Source organism: Tachypleus tridentatus, chromosome 1, assembly GCF_004210375.1.
Source record: "Tachypleus tridentatus isolate NWPU-2018 chromosome 1, ASM421037v1, whole genome shotgun sequence".
Taxonomy (NCBI): domain Eukaryota; kingdom Metazoa; phylum Arthropoda; class Merostomata; order Xiphosura; family Limulidae; genus Tachypleus; species Tachypleus tridentatus.
Genome location: NC_134825.1, coordinates 55,418,401 through 55,442,515, shown reverse-complemented (window position 1 = coordinate 55,442,515; position 24,115 = coordinate 55,418,401). Strand labels below are relative to the sequence as shown.

Genomic DNA, 24,115 nt, shown 5'->3' with positions numbered 1-24,115 from the left:
GTTTGTGATTTTTAATACTTACATGACACTGTTTATCCATATCGTTATTGGTCAGTTTAACCTTTTCAAATGAAACTATCTGCTTCTTCAGTTGGTCTCCAGTGAAAGGACAGTCCGGATGGAGATAGAGGCGAGGCGGGGAAGGAGGGTCAGCTTTACCGGCAACTAGCCAAGAGGACCGATGGTAAGCGTAGCGGTACCGTTTGTTGTCCACCGGGACGATGTCCATTAGTACAGCATATTTGGTCTCAACGTCGATATTACTAAACGAAATTCTCAGCGTAGGAAACATCCTCCTGTTAGCAGAAAAATATGTAATCAAATTATTCAGATTTAAAGCTTCTGCTAATATTTAACTGTTTTCGAACAGTGTTATGTATAAAAGTACATCAGACAGGTTAAGACAGCAAGACATTTGTCCTTAGGAGAAACCGTTAATGTATGTTAATGCTATTCAGATGCTTTAACACTTGGCAAGGTTTCATATAATTAAGAAAATACCAAAATGAAATCTGTAATTAACCTAAAATATACTGAGAAGCATTAGAAACGCAACAACATGCATACAGTTAAACAATTTTAATACACCAAGTTAAACATAAGTTTTGTATGAAACAACTCATTTTACAACTTGTTGCCTTTTAAATGCCGCTCAGTTTATGATTTAATACAGTGACGTATTTTTCACCATTATTTTCCTTCTAACGTACTTACGCAATCTAAAAAACATATTTGTCAAGAAGTCAAATGTGATACTGACAGTATATTAAGTTTCAGTGTTCTGCTGTTTATAAAGCTTTTCTTGTGACTAAGTATTGAGTATATGAAGACAATAGGCTCTCGTGAAGACTCGGCAGCAAGGTTAAGAGCTTATAAAGCCAAATTGCGGGTTTTGATACCTTTGATGGAGGCTGCTCAGTTAGCCCATCGTGTAGTTTTGTTCTTATAAAGAAATACACAAAAAACTCTTCCACAAATATTACTGTATTAAATATAAATAAAACAACACTTATAGAAGCAGAATATACACACTATTACAGGAAACCGACTCTTTTCTTTCTTACTATTTGTTCAGCTTTAAAAGTCATGTAGGCATACAATACCAGAATTGTTAGAGGGGAATGTTTAGGAGGATAAAATATTAATAATTTCAGTGTCAATATTTTTTTATCTAAAGCAGAAATTCAAAAAGCCAGACTACATTTGACATTATGTTCTCCTGATATATGTCGAGTTGTGATAGTTTTATTTTAATAGCTATCTCGTTCACGACATGTTCCTTATATACAAATAAACATTTTTTATTACAGTTTAACTGAACATTTTATAGGTATTATATGTTTAAAAACGGCTGATATGGGTAGAGAAGGCACTAAAAGGTTTGTGATTTATAAAATATAACTTAATTAATTTTACAGTGAAGTAAACAAACCATTAACCTCTTATTAACTTATTACGCATACAAAATATCATAATTTATGTGAAACGTTAGAAATATCGATCTTCTATACAAAAGTTGGTGAATATGAATATAAGGATATTTTAATGATAACTACTTAGTATTTGTAAAAATTTGATATATAGAATCAAGTAAAGTGATTAGTTTTAGTCCCTTCTGTGCTACATCTTTTTTCATCTTCATTTGTTGAAGATTTCTATCTTCGGTTCATCGCAATTTACATCAACCAAACTCCAAGTCTCACATTACAACTGAAACTAGTTTTTTCCATCGTAACTCAGTTTTATGGTCATTGTTATGCATTATTGTCTGACACTGCAATTTCCGTTCTGAGGTCAGTCTTTAACCGTGAACCTTGAACTTTTGACAAATCCTCCAATATAGTGAACAATACGACCTTATTCTGATGCATACATACACTCGTGGTATCCCAACCATATGTAAAGTCTGGGAATTTCTTTTTAAATAAATAGTGTCAAGATGTTCTGATAGTAGTTATAGTTCACCTTTGTTTCACTGTGTATTTTGATAAATTATAATTTTTGATCATGTGAGAAACTTCCAGCAATGACAAAGATAGAAGGAGAATTTCCTTACTTTCTCTGTAGATTATGGAAGACAATTTGTGTGTGGTTGATAGCAAGTCCCCCGTTTCGTGTCGTGCAACCAGGTCTAGTCTAATGTTACAATCAACTCCACTCTGTCGTGTTCAAGGAAATCTTTGTGCGCACAGTTTGCCTTTCAATCGCCAATGTGGAGCATTTGTGCATCCATGGTTAATGATTTTTACAAAAACCAAAATGTTTGTGAATTTTCCTGAGGTCAGTTGATCAGGATATGTGAAACTCCAGTCATAAGTATTCAGTGGTGACATGTGGAACCAATGGTATGAAATACAACCATAAGGCGACCATTGGATCACAGACATTTAGTTATTGGTGGTTGGGAATTCACAATGAATCGAATATTCAGGTGCTAAACATATCACCAATATTCCAACTACAGCAAAACTTCACTAAATTAGGCAAAGCAAACATTTCTAATAAAATATCATTAACTTTCCGTAGTTTGCTATATGTATGTTTGATATCATGGAATTTAATTGCTTTACATACTTTTGTTTGTGTAAAGGGGGACCGTGTACAGTAAGCAGGAACTAATATATTAATTAGTATAACATATCGTTACAACATTAAAAGAAAACCCCATAATTCGCATATGACTGGAATTTCATGTTAATTTAATTACGATTTCTTTCTTGTGTGTGTTTTTAATGCCCTTCCTGTATCTAAGCGGTAAATCTGAAGGCTTACAACGCTAGACATCGGGTGGGCACAACACAAATAGCCCGTTGTATATCTTTGTGTTTAATAGCAACCAAAACAAAAACTGCTTTTAACGTTCTTTAGATAAATATAAAATTTGTATGTGATGTTATCACTTGCCATACATACAGGGACAATGTATAACACCTTACGCATTTAGTAAATACAGAGCTCAGTAGGAGGATAGTCACATTTGTAATCGTAGTAATTTGATATTAAAATTTTACATACATTTTTATAACAAACGATACGTTTTATTAATAATAAGCAACAGTGTTGTAAAATATTTCAAGTTTTTATTTTCTAAACTAATAGAACAATGAGCTAGAATTAAATGTTGCACCAATCAGTATTACAGAGAAGCGAACTTCACGTGAAGTATGGAAACAGAGACATCTATACATCATTTAAGTTTCCCTCTTGATTATCGTACATGATAGATTAGTTTGTCCAGACTATGGATTTAAGCTTTAGTTGTTCGCGTCTTATTGCTGCCAACACCGCAATAGCTGCGTATCTGTAACGTTCGATTGGACAAGCCTCGATGGATGCATTTGGTTTGCTGCCTTCCTTCTTACCTACCAGTTCAACGTATGAAATTGTTATGCGCAAATAGCAACGTTTGTGTATCTTTATCTGAAACTTCCCAACCAACATACTTTTTCATGTTACACGTGTTTCCTCTAATGTCAGTTTCCTTATTTAAGAGAGTAATTTAATGAAAGAAAACGTTTCACGAAAATATAATTAAATGAAAGACAAGCTGTGGACATTTGTTTAAAAAGATTCAATTAATATCGCTTTTAGTTTCTTTATTATTAATTAAGTTTTATGCTAAATTATTAATATTAAATCAGGTTTATATTTGTTATTGCCTATTGCTCTAGCATAAATTAGAAAAATGTTTAATGGTAGGACTATTCCATAACTTCGAGAAATACTTTAAGCAGTAGATTAGTAAATATATTCGTTAACTTTAAACATATTAACATCTGGGAAGACAGCAAAACGGAACAACAGCGTGAAGCCCTCTTAGTGTTAGTTAGAATAAATAATTTCAGTGAAATAAATATTTTTATTAAAGTGCATAATGACGAAAAAAAAAAAACAGCTTGCTCAGTTAAGTCTTTATAACATTTTCTCTCAATGACTGTGCTTAAAATTATTAACATACCCCTTGAGATGTTATAAATAGTGCAAATAATTTCGAGTTATTTTGAAAATGCAGAAGCTGTGGATTAATGTGCTTAATTTGGACAATTGTGAACAACACCGTTGATGTTAGGCTGAGCTTACGTATGTTTACCTCGTTACTACAAGGTGCTGCCCCCAGTGGTCGGTGGTTGAAAATTATGGACTCCATAATTTGGAGGAACGAGAGCTCATGCTTTGGCGCAAGTACCAAAACCTCCTGTAGCGTTTAATCATAAGCGTAATGAGCAAAAGGTTATGTCAAAAGTTATCCTACGTTCTGAAGCATAGAAAACACACGCGAATTTTGTGATAATAGATGCATGACTACATTTCAGATTAATCGTGTCTAAAGCAAACAGTGTATGCCTTTAAACAAGTAAATACATGGCGTGCAGTTAACAGTGTGAATGACTTCCTGACTTCTTTTAAAATCGTGATATTTCAAAGACACTCAGTGTAACAGGTAGTTACAACATGAATGAATAAAATTACCATTGGGTTATAGCAGTTCGTGTAACAACAAGTTTAAACTAAACTCGTCTCTATGTATTTTGTTTTGTTAGTCTTCTGCATTTTGCTGACGATTAAAAGAAAATGTCTGAGATACAACGTGTCACGCGATCAGAAGACAGTTTTGATTATGTTAAATTTCTATGAGCAACATGGTTACCTGTTCGTCGACATTGTATTTACTTCTAGGAAAATATTACCTTGTGCATGAGTGAACTTTTATTTTTATGTGTATAATATGAGGACATCTACTCTTCAACACAACAGGAGCTAAATAGGTTGGCTGTGTCGGAGCGGATGTATGTTAGATAAAAGATAACCGTGATATCAAACAGTAGAGTCCTTATTCATTTTATTGTTGTCCTCCAGACATCAAACATTATCTTGGATCACCTAGAATCTTTCTATCTATTCATTGAGACAATTGTAGAAATCGGAGGAAACTGTATGATTCGCTGATTGAATTGATTACATGTGCCACGGATGTCATAGTTTTGCGTGTTATCTCATGGCTTTGTCGACATGGGAACAGGAATTGTATCAAAAAGACAGGGTGTTCTGATCACAACAGAAAACTCCTAAATTTTTCCGCCCAGCATGGCCAGTTGGTTAAGGCGCTCGACTCGTAATCTGAGAGTCGCGGGTTCAAATCCTCGTCACACCAAACATGCTCGCCCTTTCAAGCGTGTGGACTTTATAATGTGACGGTCAATCCCACTATTCTTTAGTAAAAGAGTAGCCCAAGGCTGTGGGTGTTGATGACTAGTTGCCTTCCCTCTAGTTTCACACTGTTAAATTAGAGACGGCTCGCGTAGATAGCCCTCGTGTAGCTTTGCTCGAAATTCAAACCAAACCTAAACTTTTGCATTAACTGAGATTCCAGAGGGCTCTACTCACGTCAAAGTGACAGCATGGAAGAGAAGAGAAAATGTTGTTTGTTTGTTTTGAAGTTAAACACAACGATACACAATGAGATCTCTGTGCTCTGCTCACTCACCACGAGTATCGAAACTCGGTTTTTAGTCCAACGTAGTGTTCAGTTCTATAAAGTAGTTATGCACCCAATACACGTTTGAATAAGTCTCAGGCTGATTTAGTGATAATTTGTTACTGATTTATATATATATATAATGCTCTGGAGTAATTTTATGTATTTTTATCTTGATCTTCAGAAAGGGTACTAACTAAAGGCGTGACGATACGACACGAGTGAGCTCAGCATAGCCACGTGGTTAAGGCACTCGACTCATAATCCGAGGGTCGCGTGGCGTTATAACGTAACGGTCAATCCCACTATTCGTTAGTAAAAGAGCAGCCCAAGAGTTGGCGGTGAGTGGTGATGACTAGCTGCCTTCCCTCTAGTTTTACACTGCTAAATTAAGGACGGCTAGCACAGATAGCCCTCGAGTAGCTTTGCGCGAAATTCAAAACAAACCAAACCGCTCTCGCATAAATGCCTGGAAGTGATTTTTTTTTAAGATTGAACTTATAACAACCATGATTTCTTAAAATTCTAGTCTCCGGTTTTTAATCCATGTCAGAATCTGTTACCCTTGATTATTACGATTTTTTGTTTTATTAAAAACATTTTTTATATCATCTATATTCCATCTTTAATATTGGTTTCGTAAACACCATTTGTTAAAATATTTTAGAGTGGGAAAAGATCTTGACAGCGACAACTTACCTATTTGTAATGTCTTCAGTCTCACCAAGCAGAAAAATATATAATATCAGATAGAAATATTCAACTACAAAAATTGTCAAGAATATAAAACAGCATTATATCAATTTTACCATAAACTATAATTCAAACTGTCGGGAACCAATTTGGAAATAAGTAAGTGTTGTCAAATAATCACGTAATACCTTACAAAAGCCTTTACACAAACAATATAGCTACAAAAACACACAATAAATCATATCTGGAAACTACATACACAACTACTAAATCTCATCAAAAAAACAAAAACAATACATGGAAAACAGAAAGCAAGCAACATAAACGCAAATAAACACACTAAGAAGTATGAACAGAAATCAAACTTCTAAAACAAGAGCAATAGGACAATTTCTACCTCAAAATATGAAAAAAGTACAACCAAAACAAATGGGTTTCTCGTCATCAAGAATCACAACCAAAACAACTCTGGTCACACGCAAAAAGGTTCTCCAATGGAAAAACACAACACGTAAATACCCACCACTTGAACATAATAACACTATGGCATACACGAACATAGATGAGGTTGAACCTTTGAAACAACACTTACAGAACATGTTCCGAACGCATCATGAACCAAACATGAGTATATGCTTCTATAATATATTAAACAAACACATAACAAAGGACACCAAAATGTACAAACTACACTTCACTACAAATATAAATAACATTAACAAAATATAATATGGTAGGAAAGATGACTACAGAATAAAAATAACGAAAAAGAAAATAACCAAATAAGAAATATTGAAAGCAGTTAAATTAACAAAAAAACAGAGCTCCAGGAGATGATGGCATACAAGCCATCCTCCTCAAGAAAGGCGCTCAGAGGTTGTTTGACCATTTCATCAGCAAATGCAAAATAAATATTGAAGGAATCTTCTCTGAGTTATTTACGACAGAGGGGGTGTCTCTTGGGGAGGGATAGCTAGCCCTATCCTCATGCCCATAAACGATCCAAATCAAGGATACTTTTCACAGTTCGTTGACGATGTAGCAGTCTGGGAAAGTGCTCCAACTACATCAACAGTAGTTACAAACCTAGAGCCCCAGTTAAATAGAACAGGTGAATGTTGCCAGAAATGCTGAATTAAGATTTATGTACCAAAACCTAACTGGTAGTTTTTACTGAATTAACAAAGCATGAAAAGACCCAACAAAACTCAGAACGCTTCTTCAGATTGCTATATCTGTAAAATTCCTGGATCTTACATGTGATTCAAAATTAATTTAGATCAACCATTCAAACAACATCAAAACCAAAATTTGGCAACAAGCGAAATATGTTAGCAGTCTAACTGGTAGAAACAGTGGAGAAACAAACGGTAATGCATTTAAAATATACCAAACATACATACGACCTGTAATGGAATATATAGCTTCAGCATGGATAAATGTAGCACCTAAACAAATACAAACAAAATCTTAAACACTACAGAACACATTACTCAAAACATTTTACAATCTTCCCAGATCAACTTCATGCACAAATACACAAACACAGAAACGGTAACCAATATACTCCTACATAGTGCGCTAAATTATTTAATTATTTCGCGAAAACGAAATCTTGGAACAAAAATGACTTTTTATCCGAACCTGATAGATACTGCATACGTGCTGGTGATAGCTCTAAGCACCTCTCTCCTGCGAAGAAACAAGAAATAAAAATAATAAAATACGCCACCTAATTTTAACATAGAATATATGTCCAGTGCCGGAATAGAATTTCAACTGTTTGCGCAGCGTAGAACTTTGAACAACCAAATAAAGTGCCAGTGTATTTCTGCATCAATGTTACCATAATTACTAACATGGACATCGTCTTGAAAGTAGTCAGACCAAAATTCACTGATTATCTTGTAGTAATTATATAATATTATTCAGGAACCTAGAACATATACCTAATCTTCCCAAATCTTAAATGACCAGATTCCAATGACGGGAAAGAGAGAGAGGTTTCATTTTATCGACAACTCATTACTCGTTTTAAATTAGAATACAATTGCTACTAATTACATTGAAAGTAATTGAAATTTAAATAACTGGTAAGTTATGTATTATAAACCAGAGTAATATTGGAAAAACTATGGAAAACCCAAATTACCTGTGTTGGCCGAGCTTCATAAAATATTGGAATTGCGGCTAAAAATATAAAAAAATATAAGAACCATTGCATTCTAATAATTGCAAGTAAAATGGTAAATTAGATTTCAAGAATTAGCTACTGTAGTTGTATTTGTTCTTTTGTTCTAATATATCTAAAGAAATTATCAGAAATCCAATTTTATTCACTGTTTTCTAATCTTTGGATCAAGTCTTGTATAAAGCTTTTCCTTGGTTTTCTTTTCTCGACTGTATTTTTTTCTCTTCTTACGTACAGTTCCATTTTATAAACATAGGGTCTCCTACTATGGCAAAAAAAACACCTCAAATTTTGATTCCGTATTTTCCATGTCTGCTTGAAATATATTACAGAAGAGGCAACTACACAGAACCTGACTGGATGCGCATCAGTGATGACATTTTCTGAAAGTACACATCACCGCTGAAGAATCTTCACACATTTACTAAAAATAAATTTATAAAAGTTTTGCTCTCTTTGTCTATGTTTTTGAGCATTATCAGGTCGAATTCATCTGACTATTTGACGAAATGTCTTACTTTCTCCACTCCGTGCAAAACTGATATTCCACTGTCCTGATTCTAAAGATGTTCGATTGATTCACTCTTTGATTTACAGATACCATCTTGTATCATCAGTTCGAAGAAAGATTGCAGGGCATTAGAATCCACATGTTTCCCTTTTTTCTTCCTTTTTTTCATTTCGTATTGGTTCTATAATATTCTACTTCTTGAATAGATTGAAAATAGACGATGCTTTGCCAATAATTCTTTTCGCATATTTATTTGTATATGATTTCCTGTAAACATTTGTAGGTTATCTTCTGCCAGCTGGCTGCTGTCTTTGTGTTGTAAAACTCTTCAATTATTTATTATTTGATAAATACATCATGATGATTTTGATTATCATATGAACTTGTACACTATCGTTTTCATCGTTTACACTGTTTGGTTTCATGAACACATCGCGGCTAACTAAACTCACAGTTATCTTCAGTATTATTAAATACATTTTAAATCCATATCCTTTGACCCTGGATATAATTTTTATTAAATGCGTAGTTACTGGAGTGAAGACTTAAAAAAAATACTGAAAGTGTAATGACTCTAATACTACGAGTGCCTGCCTTTTACATGTATCAAAGATTACTCAGTATGAAGCAATAAATACTATCTTATTTTCTAGGTAATATATACATTGTTTATATGGATTTGGACTGGTATGATGTTAGAGGCCCTGTAAACAGAAAAATGAAGCAGGTTGGCGCATAAATAGTTTGACAAAACGTGCTTTAAAAGTCTATGGAGTCTAGATTCCGTTGATAATTCTATATGTTTGTGAGCTATCTGCTATGTCCATCGAAGGAAATTGGACTCCCTAATTTTAGCGTTGTAAATCCGAAGATTTATCGCTGATAAAGCTATTTGTGTAGATAAATAACTCCAGTGACTGTGTATAATAAACCACATTAATTAACCTGTCCATATCATAAGAGAAATACTTAATTCTCATAATTTAACAGTGTAAGACTAGATGGAAGACAGTTACTCATCACCGCCCTCCGCCAACCCTTGGGCTACTCTTTTACCAGCGAATAGTGGGATTGACCGTCGCATAACACGGCCCCACGGCTGAAAGAGTGAGCATGTTTGGTATGATGGGGAATCGAACCCACGATCCTCAGATTATAAGTCAAGCGTCCTAACCACCTGACCATGCCGGGCGGACTTAGATGACAAGCATTTAACACGTATACATTATAAGAATAACATTTTACCATACTGTGTCACAAAAGAAATATTCAAGTTATTCATGTTATAACAAAAGCATTAGGAAAGTAAAGATATAAGCTTTATACGAAAATTTCTGAACTTATTTAGATTAAAGAAAGTATATGTGGTAATATGGAAAATTTGAGCTGTGTATGTTTAAAAGTATCGTTAGTATGTGTGTGTGTGCTCAAAGGTATACGTTTAACCTATCTGTACTAACTTCATATCTTAAAACATGTGCATCTTACCGCTGTGTATTACCATCATTATTGCTCTTTTGAAAAACTTGATAATTTATTAATAAGACAATGAATATAATGTGTAGTGACCATGTTTTTGTAAGTAAGTGCTAAAATGGTTACTTGACTTTCCCACAGAGGAAAAATCGTGCAAGTTATTGAATACGCATCGAAAAGTCATTCTGTTGCCTTGAAAAAATGGCATCTTATAACTTACAGGAAATAACGAATAGAAACTCAAGTATCCTTCCTTAATAACGTTTAATTTCCTTCTTAATGCTGTTATGTACATATATACAAATTGGTAATTTTATTTTGTTTAATCTGTAATTTTCAAAACGTACTTAAACACAGTTGGTTGAACAAAACTTTTGTTTGATTGTTTACGTTCGCGCAAAGCGAGAGCTCTCTGTGCAATCCATCTTTAATTTAGTAGTGTAATACTAGAGGGAAGGCAGCTAGTCATTACCACCCACCGCCAACTCTTGAGCTACTCTTTAGCAACGAGTAGTGGGATTGACTGTAACATTTTAACAACCACACTCCTGAAATGGTGAGCATGTTTGGTGTGATAGATATTCGAGCCAAAGACCTTCAGATTAGGAGTCAAGCGCACTAACCACCTGCCTATACCGGGCCAACGAATGTTTTAATTATATTTACATTTTCTAAATATCTGTCGTTCTTTAGTGACCTGTCTTGAATATTATTTCAAATAGTTTTTTCCTATTATATTATTTATAGAATGTTACTATAATTTCAGGTCTAGCAATTAGTGGGCTGAACCGGGAATCTGAGGTTTCTGTATTTCCCGTCTGTTGTCACACGATCATGCTCCACCCTGTGTTTAGAATAGACTGAGTCTTTGTTAGGCGCCGCTGCGTAACCATATTCCCTCTATTTTATCAGATCAAACTAGAGATGGACATACGCAGATAACCCTTTATCTAGCTTTGCGCGAAGGTTCTAAAAAGTCAAGATTTCTAAATGCAGTCATTTCTTAACGACACATTCTTTTTAATGTAAACATATTTTATGAAATTTTATTAGCATAGTGGTTAAAAATATACATCTCTAAAATAAGTAAACACTTGATAAATCAGTCTCTTCGGTGTCTTAACCAACGTTATTAAAATTTAAAAAAATATGACTGACAGACGTACTATAAGCTGATGAAATGAAACATGTAAAGAATACGTATATACATTATTAACCATGTTGTAGTCCAAAAATAACTATTAATTTTTATTTTTTATAATGGCTTAGCATGGCCAAGCGTGTTAAGGCGTGCGACTCGTAATCTGAGGGTCGCGGGTTCGCATCCCCGTCGCGCTCACCTTTTTAGCCGTGGGGGCGTTATAATGTGACGGTCAATCCCACTATTCGTTTGTAAAAAACTAGCCCACGAGTTGGCGGTGGGTGGGGATGACTAGCTGCCTTCCGTCTAGTCTTACAGTGCTAAATTAGGGACGGCTAGCACAGATTGCCCTCGAATAGCTTTGTGCGAAATTATAATGCTACCACGGCTGAAAGGAGAGCATGTTTGGTGCGACGGGGATTCGAACTCACGACCCTCAGATTACGAGTTGAACGTCTTAACCCACCTGGCCATGCCAGGCTCTTGTTCTCTTGTGTAGTCATTTTTCTTTTGGTGCCCGTGTTTGAAATTACATTGTGCGGTACATTTCTGTAATGTATTCTGATACTTTTAACTACTTGGCGGACACCAGTGTAGCAGTATACAACGATGATAAAAATTAGTAGAACTTCATTTACGAAGATGAAAGGATAATTGTGTAAACAAAACACAAACAAACACTGTGTGAACGGATGAGGGGTTTGCAACATGAAACGAAACTTTACCAAGTACTCTTTTCTCCACCTCGACCCAGTCTTAAAAACTGAAAATCAATTAATTATGAAAGGATTAAGGGCATCTCAGTTGAAGTATCAATTTCAGATACACGTTAACACGTGTAAAAGGCAGTGTATCTCTGAATAAAACCAGCTACTCCTAATACATAGACGTTGATTGTGTAATTTTTTTCTATATTTAATTTACTAGTGCGAACACCTAATAAGTTGTTAGGAAAAAATCAAACTTTCTTTTGTATTAAGTAGATTCCTTGTGAAGTGGTCCGTATGAAACATTTATATCTCAACTGGAAACATGAAACTACAAAATGTACGACCAAACTAATTAGAGCTCAAGGAATATTGCGAATACGCTTAAATCCTTTAAAAATAATAAGTATTCATTTGAGCTAAAGGTTAATCATTTGAGGAATGTATTACACGCGCGCATGTGTTTGTTAAACAGCAGAATTGTGATCGTGAACTTCACGCTGACATCAGTCAGATGTTTTGTTTTTACTATCTTCTGAAACTACATTGATACTTGAACTTACACTTTTTCATTTCCTAAGTTAATCTCACTTTATAAAAAACAACTTACCGATGTCACACAAGACGGACAGATCTGTTTATACATATCTGAAGCTGTAAATACTCCAATATTTCTTTCTACAAACTTCAGGTTGTTTGTCATAGATCACTACTACGTCTTATGAACCCTGATATTCATTGAAAGGCCTCGTGGGTGCTGGATACGGCAGATATAGTACATTTAACAAATTCTCCTTTATTTTTACCCATGAGATCTTAGAAACAAAATTTAATTTTCAACTTTTAGAACATTGAACCAGACGACCGTCAATACAGGTCATGTTTTATTATAGTACTTTCAGCCAGAATCAGGACCTTTTATCTTAATAGCCTGGCTCGACAATATCACTTGGAACTTGAACAAATTTCCGAACACGAAATTGTAGAATACACGCTGAAAAAAAGGTTACCCAGAGTCAAAGCTGGAGAACATAGTCCTGCATTACAGTAAAAGCAAGATAATCTGAGGTTATAAAGATCAGTCGTGTCTGGTTCTCTTTACAACTTTTGGTATCTGCATTGTCACGATGGCTGTTGTCGAATCTGTATAGACAGTCGACTGCACAGCTCTCTAGATTAGATTGAGTATATTGTTTGAGCACGATCAGAAATGGTTCTGCAAATGCAGTGCTACTAAGATGAGATATTGGCAACCAATATCAGCCTTTGTCACTTTTGCCATTCAATCTAATTTTACTGTGAGATACTACCTATCACCATCGTGTGCAGTCGTCACTTTCTGCCTTAAACAGGAAGCTATTCAAAGAATGAATAAACTTTCTCGGTCCCGGACACTTCCAAGACCAGTTTTAAAGGTGGAATTTACATCTACTTCGCGTACCAAACACACTAGATCAGCTGGTAGATCACATGGTGATAGAACGGGGAGAAAAATTCTCCAGAACTCCACCCAGAGGCACAAAATATGTGTACTGAGACGTTACAGAAGTGGATTTGTCACTCCTGGTGGAGATATTCACTATCATAAAGAATACATCTATTCCGAAAATTTTATTCTGGAACAAATAAAATATTATTTGTTATTGAAACGCCCTCAACTAGGACCAGCAAAGTATAAGGAATATTTGTGAATACATTCTGTGAATACATTTTGAGGTAAATGATAATAAAACAATAAATATCACTTCATTATAGGTTTCAAGTTATTGTTTAACTGTTCCCCGCTGGTACAGCTGTAAGTCTACAGATTTACAACGCTAAAATAAGCGGTTTGATTCTCCTCGGTGGACTCGGCAGATAGCCTAATGTGAATTTGCTATAAGAAAAACACAACATTGGTTAACTATTTGCAAAATAATACGCCAATAACGTATTGTCTCAACTTTTTAACAAGTATGTATGTATTATGCATGTTTTTAAAGTAAATAAATTGATAAAAAACTGAAAACATGTATTCATTCACTAACTAACCACAAACAATTTAAAGTCAATACGCTTGTGCAAAATGTGTGTTCATAATAACATCTATATTCAGTTGTTACATGTATTGCACATAATTGAGAGTTCATAATGAAATATTTGTTCATGATAGAGTGCTTATAAGTGTTTGTTCATAATGGATTGTATGTATAGTCATTGTGTTTGTGTGTTTTTAAAATTAGCGTTCATAATAAGCGAAAATTGTTTGTGTGTGAGTCTTCATAATATATGTATATTAATTATTTTTGTTTCAGTGAACGTTCATAAAAATTAGAATTTTCCTTTGTTATTTGTTTTAACACCCGTATGGTCATAATGACAAACATATTTACTTGTTTTCTGAGAAGAAAAAAAAAGAATGGTCGATATTGCTCTGTGGAAATAAACGTTAAATCCATGAAATCCCGTCTTACGTTTGTCTACATACCGTAGAGAAGATAGAATCTTAATTCTTACATACGACTTGACTTAGCTGATAATGAACGTCGTACAAAAAAAGGTATCCATGAAAATTCCTACAGAAGCGTTAATCTTCGCGAAAAATCCTTCTGAATGTATTTAACATTAAAACAAAGATTTTCTTTTGCCATTCGTTAACTCTTATGCCTTTAAATAAATCTTGAACTTCAGCACTTAAATGGAGATTTAAGAGGTTTAGAGTTGACTGTGTGGAAAATCTCAACGCACATCGAAGCTTCGGAAAGTTATACTTGGCTTCGGGGCTGCGCAACCGTAATTAAAGGAGAGAATTAACGTAAAAGACTGACAACAATAAACGAGGTGTCTGATGAAGGCAGGCAGCCAACAGGCTGGTATTTGCATTTCCACGAGCCAGGCTTATGTCCGAGAACTTGATGCGCTCGACGCTGACACGTTTCCTCGCTAACCGAATTACGTGCGATCAGCGGCTTGCACTGTGAACAGATTCAGAAAGTCTTGAAGCAGGCTTTCCGTAATGGAATAGCACAGATGGTTTTCATTACATGAGCGGTAATGACTAGGTGATGGAATTAGACATTATCTTGGAAATGCCGAGCTTCAATTTACACTATGAAAAACATTCAAAATTGAGATAAGCAAAGGCCCAGCATGTGCTAATATCCACGTGCGCATGAATTGTAGAGTAAAATCTAAACTCTCATCTCGTAGCACCACGCGCTTTAACACTCTTGCTATCATTACGATATAAACCATATACAAAACACCCTGTGCTTTTACAGGAAGAATCAATAATGAGTTTCACAACTTCGAGCAGGCCTACATTTGTTTAAAAAACAGCACGCTATTCTTGACAGGTTACAATTTTTTTATCAAAAAACTGGCAACCTATGAGAGCAAAAAACTTTATAATTATATTATCCTTCCTCGTGAGTTTATCCTATGAACATATGTACTTTTTATATTAGATACTGAATAAAATGTACCTAACTAGATTACTTTTTAACAAAGGAAAATAATTACGTAACACGATTTTTTTATTTCATTCTCCTTAACGATATAATATGGAAGTCTCATATATATTTATCCCTGTTTGTTTTTTTAATTTTGAAAATCTAATAACATCATTACATACAAAATATACTTATTCGAGCAGATCTAATTTTTTCGCATAAACATGTTCTAACTAAAGATGGCTGTATATTTAAAAAACAAAAACTGGAAAAGATTAGGACTAGATGATAATAGCGCCAAGTGACAAACTGGGTTGGTTATCGCACCGAAAAATAAATGTGAAACTTTACATTATTTCTGATTTAAAACAGCTGTTTATTGGAATTATTCTTATAATTATTATCACAAGTAATCCAAGATGTAACGTTCTGAAAAACAGCTTCAAAACTTCTGTATAGACAAAAGGAAATAAAACAATAATATATAATTTAGACTATCTTTAAAATGTTTATAGCAAAAACAAAAGTGATTAATACATTAACTTCAATATCATGATTTTAGGACTACTAATTTAATAAGTAATTCGCCCGGCATGGCCCAATGGTTAAGGCACTCGACTCGTAATCTGAGGGTCGCGGGTTCGAATCCCCGTAACACCAAACATGCTCATCTTTTCAGCTGTGGGGCATTATTATGTAATGGTCAATTCCATTATTCGTTGGTAAAAGAGTAGCCCAAGAGTTAGCGGTGGGTGGTGATGACTAGCTGCTTATCCTCTAGTCTTACACTGCTAAATTAGAGAGGGCTAGCGCATGTAGCCCTTATGCAGCTTTGCGCGAATTCAAAAACAAACAAACAAACAAATAATAAATGTAAGAGAAAAAGAAGATGCACTCTTCCTTAAACAAAACAGTGTTCATTACTACTATTGGTGTGACTGAAACCATTATTTAAAATGTAATGTAAATTTGTCTGTAACATGTCATGAGTGTTTAAATGACTACAAAAACTGTATACCACAAACATAACTTCGTACAATTTGGGAGTTACTTGTCCGCTTAATTACTGCAGTAGTACCATGTATGAAGACTTTTAAAAGAAATGTTTGTCAGTGGAACGAACAGTGAATTAAAATAATAGAGAAAAAGAGGTCAAAAGGAAAAAGACAAATACTATCTTGTTCAAACGGTTTATTACATGCGTTTATTAACACAGTTGCAAGTTTCTGTTTTCTGCCATTATATTTAGCGGACAACCAACTGTGTTATGTACGAAGCTTTGACAATGCCGATTAGAATGTCAGTTAAAGTTGTGATTTTAAAACTGATACATTAGTTTTATTAAACACATTTTTTTTTTCCCTTTTACTGTAAACATGTATTTTTTAATCATGTAATGAACTAGCGTTCAAGAACCGGGTTTTTATTTAAAGAATTTTAAAACAAGCTCCACTATTCAAACTATATATATTTTCTCTAACAAATTAATACCCTTCTAAAACATGATTGCGACATAATTGTAGTCATTGAACTTTTTTACGTGTGCCAAATGTAGTACTATTGCAGACCTATTCAATATTCTAGTGTGGACTATGTACTTAGAGGAACAATCACTCTATGTTAGACGAGGATTATCTGTCCCTAACTTGGCAGTGTAAGACTAGAGAGAAGGCAGCTAGTCATCACCATTCACCGCCAATTCTTGGACTACTCTTTTACCAAAGAATACTGGGATTGATCGTCACATTATAACGCCCCCAAGGCTAGAGGGCGAGCATATTTGGTGTAACGGGAATTCGAACCCGCGACCCTCAGATTACGAGTCGAACACCTTAACCCACCTGACTATGCCGGGCCTATTGCCCAGTTATGTCGGGCCAATAAAATAAAATATATAAAAGAGTAAAGTACGTCGGTAGCCTAGCTGCCAACAGCAGAAATAGTTCAGCCAATAATGTATTGTTATTCTATAAGAATTTCATCGCATCAGTTATAAACTACGTCTGTTACGAGTAGTAAATGTAGTGATATCTAGTATTACAAAACTAAAACTAATTTCGAAATCACATTCTACGTTCTGCAACTTCAAGTTCCAAGACTAATGTTCTTAAAGGTTATGCAAAACTGTGTTAATTTCCATATGTTGCCAAAAAAACTTCGTCGTTCAATCGCCTGGTATTTCTAGAAAAATGTTAACACTAAAACACTTATGTGACCTCATTGATAAAGTCAATGAAACTAAAAATAACGTAATTAGGTAACTGTACTTAATATGTGTTTGTAAATCCATCTAATGTCAAGGTCATTTATTATTCTCGATATTTAATCCATTCCTTTTATAACTAAACTATGTTTTTGTTTTTAATGCGGATAGGAGTAAATGTCAAACGTGAGTGATGTTTTAAATCATATAGACTTCATTATATTGCTGAGGATATTGTCTGTAAAGGGCTGTGTGGTACTAAACTTATAAACGTTGGTAGCCTAGTAAAACCATCAACCAGATGTATGATAAAACCTACGATAAGACCGAGCGCGCAATCCACACTACAGCAGGGAGAAGAAGTCTTCCTTGTACCTGAGTTTCCAAACTTGACCTAAATCATAGCCTAGATCAGTCACAAAGCTAAGACTAGTTGTGAAGAAGCTAACTTTAGCGGGTATATCAAAGTATAAGTACTGTAACTCGTTGCTATCTGTCATATAAACATATACAGCTGAAAGTTGTTGATAAAGAGAGGCAGAAATCCTGTCAAGACCTCTTCCCATTTAAAACTGGCTTAAATTCTTTAACACGCGGTGTTTTAAATTACATTTAAATAAATTTATATATATATATTCCTTTCTCCAATGTTGTATTCACACTGTTCGTGCAGAATAGCCACATATAATTAATAACCGAGCACGTATCGCATTTTGATTATTCTATGCAAAATAGTAGCTTAAACACAAAGGTAAAGTGAGACCCATTTTTCATTAAGGCAGGAGCCACACGGGTCCAAGTGTGAATATTCTCACCGAACACCTTTCTCTTTTAACATTTGTAAAGAAGACAACATGAAGCTCATAAACAAGGTAAGGGTTTGGCAGCAGCCGTTTTAACTCACAATATAAATGTTAATAAAGTAATTACAAATATCTATTAAATCTATAAAATAACAAATAAATATTAATAATTGCTGAAATTATTATTCTAATCATTTTTTAATGTATCAAGCCCCTTTATGCAAAGAAGAGCCCAACACTATGTTTTTATGATTAAATGACAATATAGCCTAAAGGTGGTTTGTGGTCTATACTGTATAACCAGGTTTTATCCATAAGATTAAAAGTATATGTACTCCGTCATTAGGTTTTATCAAGTTTAATACTATTTAAAATACATGTGAGAAAAAATTTGAAATAAATACGATTTTGCTTTAATCCAAGTTATACCTTACACAGGTTTAAAAGTACACTCATGCTGTAGTGGACGCATGTTTCTTTTTTTTTCGCATTTTCAGAAGTGTTTCCTTTAAAATCTTAGGGCTAAAATTAACGAATATAAATATAAAAGTGATAGAGCTTTGATTCCGGGAAACCATTGTTAGAGATTGTTACACATTGTTGTTAAGTTCCTTGTTGAGCTTATGATTAGCGGGAGAAATGTTTTATTGAAACTTGTTATGGAAACAGAACTATGACAGCAACAGGAACTTATTACATTAATGTATGTTTCATGAATGTATGCTTCACGTTTATATTTCTGTGTAAGTAAAGATTTGCTATTCGTTCCTATTCTGTTTCAGAGTATACCTGTCAAACGCTTGGTTCCTCAGTTGTGCACTGAAAGCTAGATTATTGTAACTAATTGTTGGAACCTGATGATTAATGAGTAACTAACTATACTACTACAGTTAACATATGTCACCTTAATACACCCACAGGTGTGAAAGCACATGACCTGAGAAGTGAAACCAAAAGGTTTTGTTTGTTTGTTCTAAAAGAAAGCTACACAATGCGCTGTACACACCGCGAGTTTGGAAATCATAACTTTTTATCGTTATAAGGATACATTAATTACACTCAAAAACGTACTAACGGAATGAAATTATTTATACTAGATAGTATTCTTTATGTTTCAAATGACAAATTTACGGATTATTATAATATTTTGGCCATCATATTGAAGCCTGTGCTTTTACAATGCTGATTAGCCAACAAGAAAAATCAAGCATTTTTAGTTGGTTGTGATACATTTTCAATGAAACAATGCTTTGGTCCAAATGAGTGTTCTCACGCATGTTTTCGTTTGTTTCTGTACAGATTCAAATAACCTTACAATTACACATATTCATCTTGACTGTATATAGAAAATGAAGCATATGTTGTCCAACTTCTCTTGAAAGCATACGATAATCTCAATACATAAACGTTATGATAATATCAAATTTTGTTTCACGGCAGATTGAAAAAGGTATCGTAGTTTGTATGATAGATTGTCTCAAAAAAACATTGAAGTGTGAGCTTATGACATAAAAACGCTTCCAGTCACTGTCCATTAGAAATATTATACATCTGTAAACATTTCTATTAGTTTTTAACTAAACGCTCCCCGCTAGTACAGCGGTATGTCTCCGGATTTACAACGCTAAAACCTACGGGTTCGATTCCCCTCGGTGGGCTGAGCAGATAGCCTTTTGTGACTTTGCTATAAGAAAAAACACACAAAAATACATTTTAACTAAACTGACTATATAGATTGAGAAGAAAATCATAGAGTGTTGATTGAAATATCTAAGTGAGAAGCCAGAACAGAATTCTGAAGCTTCTAATATTACTTTTAGTAATGTTCAAAAGATGGCGTGCCAGCAAAGGATTATTTGATTTTTTTTTTTGTTTGTTGGTACAACGAGCAAAGCGAAACAATAGGTTTTTTGTGCTGCGCTTACTACAAGTATCAAAACCCAGTTTTTAGCATTATAAGTCTTCAAAGGCACAGCTAAGCCAACCATTGTGGGGAGGAATGAATATAATAGTATTGTTGAAGTTAATTTTATTTTTTTAGCTAATTTGTTTATGAAATAATAAAAGTTTGTCTATTACATACTAATCGCTCCAAATCTGACTCGTATGAAAACTTAAAATGGCTACAGAAAGCAAAGTCTAAATATACTGCAAAATGCACAATTATATTCTATGGGAAAATTATAATAAAGTTCAGACATTTCTCATTGTTCATATGGCCATTTAACTCCTGTTAATTTCATGCAGATGGTGACAATTCTGTGAGGTAAACAACATGTTAAAAATGTCAGAAATTTATCACCGATGATTAACAGTAATCCTAAATACCGATCAGTTTGTTTGTTTAGAATTAAGCACAAAGCGACACAATGGGTTATCTGTGCTCTGCCCACCATGCGTATCGAAACCCATTTTTTAGCGTGTAAGTGTGCAGACATACCACTGCCACTGGGGGTCACACCGATCATATTTTAACGATACGTTGAGACTGGGTTTTCAATATATATATTCTGTATATAAATATTATAATATATACGTTAAACACTAAACGTTTATTTTTCAAATCAACAGAATGCTAACTTTGACAGTGAAAATCTTAACACTTTACCTATAGTTTCCAAACCTAGAGTGCAAATAAACTAACAATGCAGTAACACATAAGTTTGGTTCCCCTCTTTGACTTAATAAGAATATTTTTAGATAATGTGTGTTAAAGTTTGGTTAAGAGAAAAAAAATACCTCGTACAAATTATAACATATCCAAAGAATGGATAAATGTATATTGGAATAACTGGAATGAAGAGGGCAGCATTTACTAAGCGTCTGCATTTCAGTATTTGAGTTTCTAAGAAGTTCGATGTACACAAAACGTTTCGTCAACTGGGCACCCTCGCTGTTAAGGATATTTTCGGCCGTAAACCCAATAATGTCTTTCAGGGTTCGGCCATATGCTAAATTAACAATGCAAATTAATCACTAAAATAAAAGTATAATGATTAAAAATGATAAAGTTTAATAATAATAAATATTATAACCAATACTCTTAATGAACGTAACACCAAAGAAAGAATAAATTGCATCTTATATACAGAATACATAAATACTAGTTGTTAGCTCCAAGTACTGCCATAGATATAACGTTACATCTGAATAAGAAAACAGGAAGAATACCGTCAGTACAAAAACCAGACTTATTGAAAATGTCCTCGGCTAACGTCTTGACTTCACAATAAACATTTTATTCCGTAAAATGCACAGCTTGAATCAGTTTCAAATCTTCCCTTCTAAAATAAACATATACGCTGCCATCAGTTTCTTGTACGCTAAGTTTTGCTGTTAAATTGGGGAAGCAGTGCTCGAGGTTTCTTCTATTAAACATTTTATGTCAATAGTTTGTAATTATTTGCGAAATGTTAAGTCAATTTCTTTTTTAAAATTATTTCAGTTATATTTTAAGAAGAAAAATTGTTAAACTTTCCAATTAGGTGCGTCTGAAGTAATTTTACGTTTTTTTATAGCGAACAATAACGTTTTGATGTCAAGAACATTCTCAGGACAAGATCACTTCGTTACACTAACTTTGAAATAACTTGGAGAAACACTAACGGTATTATTAGGAGAGGGATCACTTCGTTACATTATCTTTTACGTAACTTGGAGCATAAATGAGACACCGGAATGTAACTCTGAGTCTCTCCATTATCGCTAAGCTATTCTATTACATATCTACTGATATAGAAACCTGTTAAATTTACGTAACAAACAGTTACCTCAGAGTTCAGTGCAGCCTGAGACGATATATCAACTGAAAATTAACACAATAAAGCAGTACTTGAGTGACGCTCGGTTATGACTCTGATCCACCTGAGTGATGCTGGGTTATCACTTTGATATACGTGAGTGATGTTGAATACCACTCTGCTATACGTTATTGATGCTGGGTTATCACTGATTTTCGAATGATGCTGAGTTATTACTATGATCTTCAACAATAAATTTCTACTTGAGTGATGTTGGGTTATCACTCTGATCTACTTGGATGATGCTGGGTTATAACTCTGATCTACTTGGGTGGTGCTGGGTTATCACACTAATCTACCTGAGTGATGCTGGGTTATCAGTCTAATCTACCTGAGTGATGTTGGGTTATCACTCTGATCTAGTTGGATGATGCTGGGTTATCACTCTGATCTACTTGGGTGATACTGGGTTATCACTCTAATCTACCTGAGTGATGCTGAGTTATCACTCTGATCTACTTGAATGGTGCTGGGTTAACACTAATTTTTGAGTGATACTTGGTTATTACTTTCACCTTATACGGTAATACATTACCTGAGTGATGCTGGGTTATTCAGTGATTTTCAACAATACAACAGCTTAATCACAGCACCTTCGTAAGCGCCACTTTAGCTACTGGTTTGCGACCACGGCACGTGCAAAATGGTTTCGCATTTCATATTTTATTTTGAGAAGATGTTAGAAATCTAAATCTCTGATACTCATAGCTCTTTACCAGCCTTGGACCTGATGTCCTTCAGTACGGCCATTGAAATGTTGGAGATTATGATCGGTGCAAATTTTATTAGAAATATCATTAAGTTGTCTGAAGTTCTTGGGTATATACATTATTGTGTACTTAAGAGATATAACTGTGGTTAGAAGTAACACGACTTCAGCTGCTCTCGATCAGTTCTTTGGAGAGCGTTCTTTGTAAAATGTGTTTTCTTATAGCAAAGCCACACCTGGTTATCTGCTGAAACCACTGAGGGAATCGCACCCCTGATTTTAGCGTTGTAAATCCGTAGACTTACCGCTGTACCGGCGGCGGACTCCCATCTTTATGAAAGAAACAACTGAAAACATATGAAAATATATATATATATTAAGGAAGATAGTTGTAAGTTGTAACCCTTAATTTAAATAGCGACACGCTAAGATAATGATAACCTCATATCAAACACCTTAGCAGCTTTAAAAAAAATTAAAATTATTCCAATGCATGTTTTCTAAATAAATTAATTAACAGATCACTGATCGCAATTGACTACAAAAATAATTTTGGGAAAAGTGTTAATACTTAAAAAACATTTATGTTGCATAGGTTCCCTTACAAATTTTATTATTTAATCCAATACTTTAAAACCACCTGTATTTATTAATAAATATTATCAAACTATATTTATTGCCTGTGTTTTGTTTGCTTTTGTGAAAGTCTCAGTAATATATAATTTACTAAAATATCGTTGTTTCAGTCAGTGAAATCGTGATTTGAAGATGAAGCGTTTGGGGTGAATGTGGCTCAATTATTATCGTGTTGAAGTGCAGATATTAGGTTTCAAGGTTTGCGCCCCGTTATCACTGAAAAGAAAAAAAATGGTCTTCATACTTTGGGACCGTGGGTGTGATATAAGAGTAATGGTCAGAACTCATTTTTTGGACTAAAAGGATTAGCCTGAGGGATAGTGGTGTGTGGTGTTGAC

The 24,115-nt window shown here is 34.3% G+C and overlaps 1 protein-coding gene across 1 annotated transcript in view; it reads right to left on the bottom strand.

Annotated features, from left to right (window-relative positions):
• LOC143232454 (uncharacterized) overlaps window positions 1-24,115 on the bottom strand; it is a 60,428-nt gene that overhangs the window by 13,290 nt on the left and 23,023 nt on the right. Inside the window, exon 3 of the mRNA XM_076467928.1 lies at window positions 23-296. Within this exon, the coding sequence (XP_076324043.1) occupies window positions 23-296 (274 nt within the window). The remainder of the gene's footprint in view (window positions 1-22; window positions 297-24,115) is intronic.